This window comes from Haliotis cracherodii, unplaced genomic scaffold, assembly GCF_022045235.1.
Source record: "Haliotis cracherodii isolate W230 unplaced genomic scaffold, xgHalCrac1.p SCAF_6, whole genome shotgun sequence".
NCBI classification, from domain to species: Eukaryota; Metazoa; Mollusca; class Gastropoda; order Lepetellida; family Haliotidae; genus Haliotis; species Haliotis cracherodii.
Window position 1 is genome coordinate 4826111 of NW_027266319.1, and position 11296 is coordinate 4837406.

An 11296-nucleotide genomic window follows, 5' to 3' on the forward strand; every position below is an offset into this window, starting at 1 on the left:
ATGCCGAGTTCACAGTGCTAATAGTGCTAGCCCACTGAGATACCATGCCGCAGTTTAACATGGATGCCCCACTCAGATACAGTTTTCTGACTCCGAGCCGACCAGTCCTTGTTTTAGCCCCTTAATGCCGAGCGACAGGCAGGGTAACAATAAGTACCATCTTTTAACGTCTTTTGGTATGTCGCGGCCGGGGATCGAACTCCAGACCTTTCGCTCTCCGGTTTGAGGCTCTCACCACTAGAGCACGGAGGCGGTCTCGGCGGTAAGATTCGGTGACTTGGTTAATTGCGTACCATCTTATTACCACAACACGGGATGTTACTCATTATATTAACCATTGACTAGAGTCGATTATTTACCGGACGCCGCCATGATAAAGAGAGAGAATATCAAATTCACAACAAACAAACCTAACAAAAATACTCTTCGTATACCTGGGGCTGTGACTAGTGATCATAGTTTTACGCCAATTTCAGCAATATTCCAGCAATATCACGACTGACGTGACAACTAGGCCACCCGACCGCCCCTGGAACTGTGACAAAATCAAACTGACGTTCATTACCTGCATACGTGTTTAATCATAACATCAATCATAGCTTGTACTACTGTGACATTCGGGTGGATGTCGACATTCTCACATGCCACCGTCATATCCCAGAAGTCCAAGTATATCACGTGATCTCGTAAATGATGCAGCTCCGATCTTAAGATGGAGTCATACACGGGGCCAAAGTAATCATCCACAAATCCCGCTTTGTTCAGTCCGTGAAATGCATGAGGTCCATTAATCGCAACCTTGACCTTCGGTGCTCTAGTTAATAAAGAACCCAGAGATTCTGCGAGTCTTTTAACATGGGCCCTGAACACCTCTTCTGGAAATGCATGGAAATGTACGTAGAGGTTTATAATGTATATGTCTTCGGATTCAGATGTTGCTTCGTCTAAATACTGATGCGCAGCTCTGTTAACATCCGGGCTATGCCAGGTCGACCCGTGGTGAAACGGAAGTCCATGCGGGCCCCAAAATATGGAGATGTTACGAGATTTGTCCTTGAGAAGAAGAGGCTGATGCGGGTGTAAAATATCTTCCGATGTCTGCTTTCTTTGTGTGTGTAGTTTTTGTGATATGAATTCAAGCCAGTGTCTGAGGGTCGAGTCTCCAATTAGCCATAGGCGTCTGTTAGCCAGACACGTTGATAGCCGTGTCACGAATATGTCGTTTCTTCCTGAGTGACCTTCACCTGACAGTGCATGACCTTCACCTTGATGCCAGATCCAGTTGAGAAAATAACCTGATCTTTGTGACCACGTCGAACGAGACGAAGTTTGGTGTGTTCTCACTGGCCAATTTTGTTTCGTTTTTCCTGTAGAGTATAAGGTAAACACAAATGAAGTTCGAGAGTACCAATACAATTCAAACGTCAAAGGACATGATATGCCCCTAACCCCATAAAGTATAAATTTACCTACGAAAGGGTCGTTGTAGGTTATCCCTTTAACAAAACTAGGTCAAACATTGATATGATACAGACGATAATCGTGTTTTGTAGCATTGACTATGCTAATCTTCCAATGTCCACCAATTTTTGATAATAAAATAATAAGTGTAACGGTACACTTCGTTACAATATGGTAGCAAGTTCGCGATTTGATACATATTACGATATCAAGGTCGTGAAATAGTGCATATTTCGATAGTAAAAGTTGCGATACGATTCAAACTTTTAATCGTTAGGGGTCGCGATGCGATGCGATGCATGTATCTATGATAAGGCCACGATACGATGCATGTATCGATCATAAGGCCGGGATACGATGCATGTATCGATCACAAGACCGCAATACGATGCATGTATCGATCATTAGACCGCGATATGATGCATGTATCGATCATTAGACCGCGATATGATGCATGTATCGATCATTAGACCGCGATACGATGCATGTATCGATCACAAGAAACGCAATACGATACATGCATCGATCTAAGGGCCACGATACGAATAAGGATGCATATTTCGATAGCAAGGTTGCGAATCAATACATCTCTCGACCCGTGAAGATCCGGGGTAGAATAGGTCTTCAGCAATCCATGCTTGCCGTAAAAGGCGACTATGCTTGTCGTAAAAGGCGACTAATGGGATCGGGAGGTCAGGCTCGCTGACCTGGTTGATGCATGTCATCGATCCCAATTGCGTGGATCGATGCTCATGATATTAATCACTGGATTGTCTGGTACAGACTCGATTATTTACAGACCGCCGTCATATAGCTGGAATATTGCTGAATGCGGCGTAAAACAACCAACCAACCAACTTTATAGGTCTCGATACGATGCTAATAGCCATGTCTGTAGTAAGGTGATGATTTTCAGAAACAAGCCCAGTCTCCGGCTTTTTCCCATCTCCCAAAATGGCCGCCGCTTGACACAATCGATTTTTCAGTGACGTCATTACGATTCTTAATTCTTCAAACGTGAACAAGTGACTTACTTACCATCAGTGACCTTCACTTCCAAACTCCCGGGTATAGTCTGATGAAACAGCTCTCTGGAAGTAAAAGATTTCATCCAATACAGGGTTTCGTCACATAATGGATTGTGAGTGAGTGAGTGAGTATAGTTTTACGCCGCTTTAAGCAATATTCCAGCAATATCACGGCGGAGGACACCGGAAATGGGCTTCACACATTGTACCCATGTCGGGAATCGAACCCGGGTCTTCGGCGTGACGATCGAACGCTTTAACCACGAGGCTACCCGACCGCCCCCCACCGTTATCAAGCTGGAGTGACTCCAACCAAGTGATGAGGGGTATACGTATATGGGAGGAAAGCCCGAAGTGATGCAGGTCTCAGACGTTTACCACTTCGGTGAAACCCACGAGCACGGGTATGGTGCTGACAAACCTAGAAACACATTCGGGGCGAACCGGGATTCGAACCCACAATCATAGGTTTCTGGCGTGCCCAAGGGACGCAACTCTGCACAGCGAATTGCGTCGCCTTAGACGACTGGGCCACGCGTGCCCACTACAGTAACAATAACAAAACGTACATAGGTAATGAAGCCATGTGTAAAGTAAGGACTTTAAAGTTGTAAGTAGCTGATAGCTAGGATACTGATAATAAACAGCCTATTGCTTAGACGTGAAGCAATACCCTTGATCTCTAGGTTTGTGACCGCGGATTAGGGGCTTCTAAGAGTTTTGTTTTTGTGAAGTCCTTATGTTTGGTAGAGAGGATTTGGACTTTGTCAAACTGAAGTTGATGGCTAGGAATCTTTGCTGGTGGTCTGGGAGGGCTGCTTTTCTGACTGCCATGGTTGTTGAAGTCATATTGTCTTTGATCTACTGGCTTTTAGTGAAACCAGAAGTTGTTATCCATAAAGGGGAAAATCTAGACTTGCTACATTTCTGACTATTACATGACACTAAGGGCTGAAGGGACAATAATATGGACGGTGAGACAAAATACAAATCATTTGATACTATATAATAAATTTTGCTGTTCAGGCATTATTATCATGTACTGACACGACGGAAGCCTTTTAGGGCCATTTGTTTTCATTTTTGTAGTTGAAATTTCAAGATACTAATTTGAAGTTTCAAGATACATACTAAGTTGAAATTTGAAGATAATGATGTTGACATTTCAAGATAATAAGTTGAAATTTCAAGTTAATATCTTGAAATTTCAAGTTAATATCTTGAAATTTCAGCCTAGTATCTTGAAATTTCAACTTATTGTCAATATCTTGAAATTTCAATTCATGCATCTTGAAATTTCCACTTAGTATCTTGAAATTTCAAGAATAAAATATAGAAACAAATGGTCCTAAAAGGCTTCAGTACTAATGTTTGTTCAGGGCGTTAAAATGTGACTTAGACTACAGTTGTTATAAGAATGACATTACATTACAAGATAAATATCATATATCAGAAATAAAAAAATATGAATACTGCTCGTAAAATGCTCATATCATCTCATCTGTAAAATATGAATGTCGACAGTCGATGACGTTTTGGTACATACAGTAAAGTAGGTTTATAACGAACACACTTATAACGAAATGACCGATGTAACGAACTTGTTTTTTAGTCTCGACCATTTGTTGTATAAACGCTGTATATATGCCTATAACGAACTACGGTTATTACGAACTAAAATTAGAGGTCGTTTTGAGTTCGTTATAACCGTAGTTTATGTTTATGTATCCATGTCAAGCGGTGTACAACTGTTCCTATCTGCCATGGTAACAGACATTCTGCCGATTCTGTTTGATGTTTGTGTCTGCAGTTCAAGCGATATTGCCTCGCGTAATGTATTGACTCAAGCGATATTGCGTCGCGTAATGTATTGACTTGCGCGTGATACGCAAATGTTAACATGAACAAATGTGTTTCTTGTAAAATGGCCACAAGCAAATGCTTCGCATCTTAATCTCCTTTTGTATCAACTTGTGGAAAATGATAAAAATGGCAGAATAAACTCGCTGTAGGCTTATCCCTTATTCCTCGGGGAATAGTATTTGATGACCGGTTCTGTGTGGCCGATCGCATATGAGGGACACGTGGGTTCTATGATACAATCATATGTCATTTTCCCTAAACGATTCACATTCATTTTTTAGCATCCCGATTCGAAATTTCGATCTCAGAGAAAGAAAAACACCACAAAACACAAATATACCCTTGATGGTACACCCTTTCGGTTGTGGATGTCCATGGCGCTCAGAAACGACATGCTATATATAATATCCACAACAATATAATAACTCGGGTTTAGTTTTTGCATTCGGAACTCCCCGATTGTATCGCCTTTCGAGATACAGAATTGAGATATGTTTGCATGCATGCTTCGCTAAAGCGTACCGAATTTAGAAGCTTCGTGAACATACACGTCACGCGACCGCTACGACTTGGTTTCTCGTCTTCACGCAGAGGTAACGTTTTGCAGTAAAATATCTGATTTTAATGTGATTGCTGTATGGGAGTTATCCTATTTGCTCACCTAATAAACATTTTTTTCTCATCCTGCGTGAACCTTCTGCCTTGTCCCAGAGGTGTTCGTACAGCCACCCAGTTGTGACACTGTAGATTCACTGGGTGTCCGCAATAGAAAGGCAGGCCTCCGATCTTCTTGCTGAAGTTGCACAACTTGCTGAACCCTCGAATGTGAGGGGTTGGAAGGCACGGACTTTCTTCGCTAACACCGCCCGTTTCAAACCGGGCCATCATAGTGTTCAGACTTCCATTCCTGTGGTAGACACGGTGAAACATATCAATCAACTCCCTTGGTGCTGCTATGGCTGCCATTACAGTCACGTTGCCAACCCACCTAGGTATAATCGTTGCAGTATATGTTCCATTTTGATTATCGATTACACTTCCTGCTGCGCATGCGCTTTTCGCTACTTCCTTAATCCACACGCGGACAAGGTCGCCGCCTCTTGTCATAGGCAGACCGTGTCCATTGAACGTTTGTATCCGAACTTCGATCTTCTCACCAATAGAATAAATATATGATTTCGATATTAGGTGTATCTTTGATTCGGATGCTCTGGCACAATTCAGAGGAGACATTTCATGTGTTTGTATATGGTAGAGAGAAGTGTTTGGTTCCTTGAGGACATGATCACTATTGTTGGATTTAGTCTCCCTCTTTGAAAAAGGACGGAGATGAAAACGAGGCTTCGCTAAATGTCGATATTCTCTTTTGTTTCTGAAAATAAAATATAATGATTATGTTGGACAGTTTACCCGTATGTAAAGCAAGCATTCCAAACATGCCTGCTACGGATTCACATTCATCATTTTGGGGGGAAATATTAAACTTTCTTATAATTATTATGGTCATTTTAGTCTAACACATATCGAGATTTAGACATCCACATTTGTAATGGCCTGTATAACATATAAATGGGGTTTAACGTCGCGTCCAAGATTATTGCACTTATATAGCGACGTGCATGCACATGTATGTGTGTGTGTGGCTGCTTGTACTAGTCCGGACTGATGCCGATTTATAGTGCTAGCTCACTGAGATACCTTGCCGCAGTTTAACATGAAGACCCCACTCAGACACAGTATACTGACTCCGAGCCGACCAGTCCTTGTTTTAGCCTCTTAATGCCGAGCGCCAGGCAGGGTAACAACAAGTACCATCTTTTAACGTCTTTTGGTATGACGCGGCCGGGGATCGAACCCCGGACCTTACGCTCTCCGGGCGGACGCTCTACCACTAGACCACGGATGCGGTCCTCATTCTGTTATAAGACATATCCTGGACCAAGTCACTACCATAACGTCTTTTTGAGCCGTTAAATTGTCGACGCTAAAAATAGCCATCCAATCAAATAGCTCTCACGAGCGAGGGACATTTTGTGCTAATGTAATCACAGGAGAGATTGAGACGGTGACGTCACTTCCGACAAGAAGTTATGCTGGCGGATGGGTCCAGGGGTTTTATCGGATTAACACGGAGACATAATACACTGGATGCTCAACCTTCACAGTGAAGAGCATAATCTTTATTTGTATCAACATAATTAGTGCTGTTAATTCTCTTTACTTCCCATGGCTACAAAAGCCACAAAATCCATTTCCATAATCATAAGAAATCTCAACTAAACTACATCTCCATTGTACTATTCCGAATAATTTTATATCAAACGCATGCGTGTATGTCTCCTTAGATAAGTCAAGTGACTTGTTCGAAATATGCCTCTTTTGACTGGGACACACACAGAGAATGGACACATATTACGGGCATAAGCTGAGGTCAAAATAACCTTTCCATGCTAATAAACCACCTTAGTTTAACAACCACGAAAGATAGCTGTATATAGTAAAATATATTGAAAACATAAAAATCTCAACGAAATCAACATTTAAAATTTAAATTCAGCATCCGATATTGGCATGACCGTTACTGGAATGGGGTAGCAAAAACAAGCTTTCAACGTAATGGACAAAGGAAACACATCTAAAACATAAAAAAAATAATGACACGTCACATTAATAGCGGTATGACCACCCCCTGCAACAAGACACGCCAAAACTCTCCGGCTCACAGAAAAAGTTTTCTGATGACGTCACGTGAGGTACGTCGCCATTCTTGCTGGAGAGACATGTTTTTAGATCGACATGTCTGAACGACACATGTGTAGCACGGCAATCAGTCAAAACCGACACATCCCGAGTGTCAATATGCAGAGATGCAGAGACAATGCAAAACGCAATAGATACACTGTTAATTATGACACTAAATAACAAGAAATTTGTGAAGACAACTCACTCAGCAAGGGTGTACGGTATTATCGGTATATCGATAAATTGAGGTTCATTCATTCCACGATACGTATCACGATATCATGTTTTCATGCTCGATATATCGGGTGAGTCAAATATCGAGTTTTTAATGTAAAAAAATAATTTTCCGGCCAAATGCCTTCGCTGCCCCGCAGCAAACATCCGGCGCCGCAAGATGGCTACGTATTTATTGACTGAATAAACATCATATTCTACCAGCATCTTGTTTTGTTCCATTTATGAACTTCATCTCATACCTTAATGTTTCAGATTGCTGCTAAATTCAAAATTTAAAATTGTACAATATATTGTGATACGTATCGCATCGCAAAATGTTGTGATACACTATAAACCTGCAATACCCATCCCTACACGTCAGTGACATTGCTGAATGTTACTTCCAGATTGCAAACAAAGATGTACTACTCACTGCAGCTGGAGCAGGTTGAGCACACACCTGTAGCTCCACATGGTAAAGGTCACAACAAAGATCCACTGCACCACAGATAGCCGGGATAGCCTCATCTTGAACTCACAGAGTCACAATCCACGCGTCATGTCGAAATACCCCGCTCTTCAGAAGGATGAGTACACAACAGATCTAGTAGAGTCAAAATTCACGCGTCACACTCTGACTTATCTTGCAACACATTACAGAGGATAGGTTATATGTATTGATTAAACTTAATGTTATTCATAGTTATCAATGATATCAACTTACGGGCGACAAGACAAGGACGACAATGTGTTGATATTAATCAATACAGGCTGTTGCCAGTCAAATATATGGGTATTATTCCGCGATGCAATAGTGACCGCACAGACTCGCCCAAAGTACACTGACGTGACAGCCGTTAGCTAATCTCTCAAGGACTATCAGGCGGTTAACAGTCAAATGAGCGTCGGGTTTCGGATAAGAGTGACTGTAGGGGTTCAATACTTATATTTGAAAGAGTAACTGATGCGTGGATTTGTTGTATTAACATGTTCGAGTTCAGCGCTTTTGTGCTTCACAGTTTCTGATGTTGGCAAGAGATAGGGAGACAAGATGGAGGTTTAAAATGTGAACGTCGGCTTGAACAGCATTCAGATATATCACGGAGGTTCAGAGTAATGTGGGTGGAGATGGGGGGTAGGTAGGGGTTGGCAGGTGGGGTAGGGGTTGGGGGAGGGGAGGATTTACACCTTTATTATTGTGGTAAAGCTCATAAACACAGAGACACAAAAACTTAGCATGATCATCGGGGGAGTCTTGGATTCTAGGTCATGGATCCTGTTAGCACCAAGGGACACGACTCGCAACTAATTCAGACACGGTACAATACTGGGCCAACCGAGAGACAACGTCCTGCTCAAAAGTTGTTTGATCAGGGTTACAACAGTCAAGAAAAAACTCAAATGGCCCTAAAAGGTTTCCGTATCGATGCCTCAGTAAACTTTCAAAACGTTTTATGGTATACGTGCTGAGGGCATTTCCAAATTTGACGATACGCTACTTTTCGCGAACACCTAGCACCATCACAACGTGATAGTGATTCAAAAGCACATGCATATGTCAGTCGGAATCAATAAATGGAATCAGCTTTCATCAGAGCTCTTTTACGATTATGGATTGTTTTGTTACGGGAAATAGGGCATCTTCAATCCCCAATAGACATATAAGCGGTCCGAATGGGAAAGAATGGAATCATTTCTGGCAGTTACATGTGTAGTTCATGTCATCATAATTAATTGTTTTCAATTAATTGAGATGATCACTTAGTTTTGCCTGTGGACATATTTCTAACTATGTCGTGAAACACAATTACATCGTGCCGCCCCCGTGTGAAATCAGGTGAGGCGAGGTGAAATGGGGTTTGCATGCACATGTGTGTGTGTGTGTGTGTGTGTGTGTGTGTGTGCTTGCTTGTACTAGTCCGGACTAATAGGGCCAGCTCTCTGAGATACCATGCCGCAGTTGAACAAGAATACCAGGCTAAGACACTGGTACTCTGACTCCGAGTCGACCAGTCCTTGTTTTAGCCCATTTATGCTGAGCGCCAGACAGGGTTACAACAAGTACCGACTTTCAACGCGGCCGGGGATCGAACCCCGGACCTCTACGGCGTGGCACGTTGCCCATGATATCAATCACTGGATTGTCTGATCTAGACTCAGTTATTTACAGACTGTCGGCTTAAAGCTGGAATATTGCCGAGGGCGTTTTTAAACAACAAACACTCAAATACGTGATAGTATCATCTAATTGTTTCTAGTTACCTACTAAGCACTCAAAAGTATCAGCAGTCGACTAAAATCGACAACAGCACTAACCTACATCTTCCTGTAGCAACTGGCGACATGCATGTTGTGCATGTGATGGTTGGAAGTCGGGTTACACGACGACGCGTCAAGCAACAGTGCACAGCTGTGGGTATTGATGTTATTGAAAAGGCGTGGTGATATTACTGTTACACTGTTACAAAACAATTCTACAGAAGCCATTTGTTTTTCTTGAAATTTCAAGATACTAAGTTGAAATTTCAAGATATATACCAAGTTACAATTTCAAGACATATACAAATTTGAAATTTTCAAGATAATGATCTTGAAATTTCAAGATAATAAGTTGAAATGTTAAGATAAATACTTGAAATTTTAACTTGTTACTTTTTGAAATTTTAACTTATCTCGGAATTTCAACTCAATATCTTGAAATTTCAAGATGAGATCAAATTTGTAGATTTTAACTTGGAATTTCAACGTATGTTTCAACGTATGAATCTGCGTCAAACAACAGTGCACAGCTGTCGGTATTGATGTTATTGAAAAGGCGTGGTGTACTTACTGTTACACTGTTACTAAAACAATTCTACGGTGGCCTTGTATGGCCATTTGTTTTTCTTGAAATTTAAAGATATACATCAAGTTGAAATTTCAACTTAATGATCCTGACATTTCAATAATAAGTTAAACTTCAAGATGTTAAGGTTATACCTCGAAATTTCAACTTATTATTTTGAAATTTTATCTTATTATCTTGAAATTTCAGGATAATAACTTGAAATTTCAACGTTTGAATCTTGAATTTCCAACTTAGTATCTTGAAATTGCAACATAGAATTTTGTAATTTTAACATAGTAAGTTGAAATTTCAAGAACACGGTAGTAGGACCGCCGCATCAGTGAAGCTGCGCACAGTTGGAGGACTGTAGCAATGCTGCTGCGACACTGCTGGACACTGTAGTAAATCTGTAGCAACGTCGTAATGCAGCTGAAAGTATGTTACAGTGAGTGAGTGAGTGAGTGACTGGTGGTTTTACGCAGTTTTTAGCAAGATTCCAGCAATACCGCAGAGGGACGAACCAGAAATAGGCTTCACACATGGTACCTATGTGGGGAATCGAACCCGGGTCTTCGGTGTGTCGAGCGAACGCTTTAACCACTAGACTACAAAACGCCCCGAAAGTGGGAAACAAAACTTATGAAACACTTTAGTGTAAATCAGTTGTATGCATCATAACTGTGTTGACATATTGTGGGGAGAATGATGCTGCACTGTAGTATGTTTGTAAGATTTGGTTTGTTTTGTTTGTTTTTTTAATGCCGCACTTAGCAATATTCCAGCTAAATGACGGCGGTCTATAGATAATCGAGTCTGGACCAGACGATCCAGTGAATGATAACATGAGCATCGATCCACGCAATTGGGAAACGATGACATGCTTCAACCAAGTCAGCGTGCCTGACCACCCGATCACGTTAGTCGCTTCTTACTACAATCAGTGAGTGCTTTTCACGCCGCTCTTAGCAATATTCCAGCAATATCACACCAGAAAAGGGATTCACACAGTGTACCCATGTGGAGAATCGAACCCGGGTCTTCGGTGTGACGAGCGAACGCTTTAACCACTAGACTATCCACTGCCCCACTTCATAACAGGGTGTTGGAAGGTAAGGTAGCTAATTCAAAAGCAAACAAAATATTAAAATATCAGGTTTAT

At 41.5% G+C, this 11296-nt stretch overlaps 1 protein-coding gene across 1 annotated transcript; it reads right to left on the bottom strand.

Moving 5' to 3' along the window:
• Positions 1-561: 561 nt before the first annotated feature.
• LOC139445814 (NXPE family member 4-like) lies at positions 562-7933 on the bottom strand. The gene is made up of 4 exons (XM_071227039.1): positions 7744-7933; positions 5014-5724; positions 2500-2552; positions 562-1367 (listed from the first exon to the last, which is right to left on the bottom strand). The coding sequence occupies exons 1-4, from the start codon at positions 7836-7838 to the stop codon at positions 562-564; spliced, it is 1665 nt and encodes a 554-aa protein (XP_071083140.1). The 5' UTR covers positions 7839-7933.
• Positions 7934-11296: the final 3363 nt, after the last annotated feature.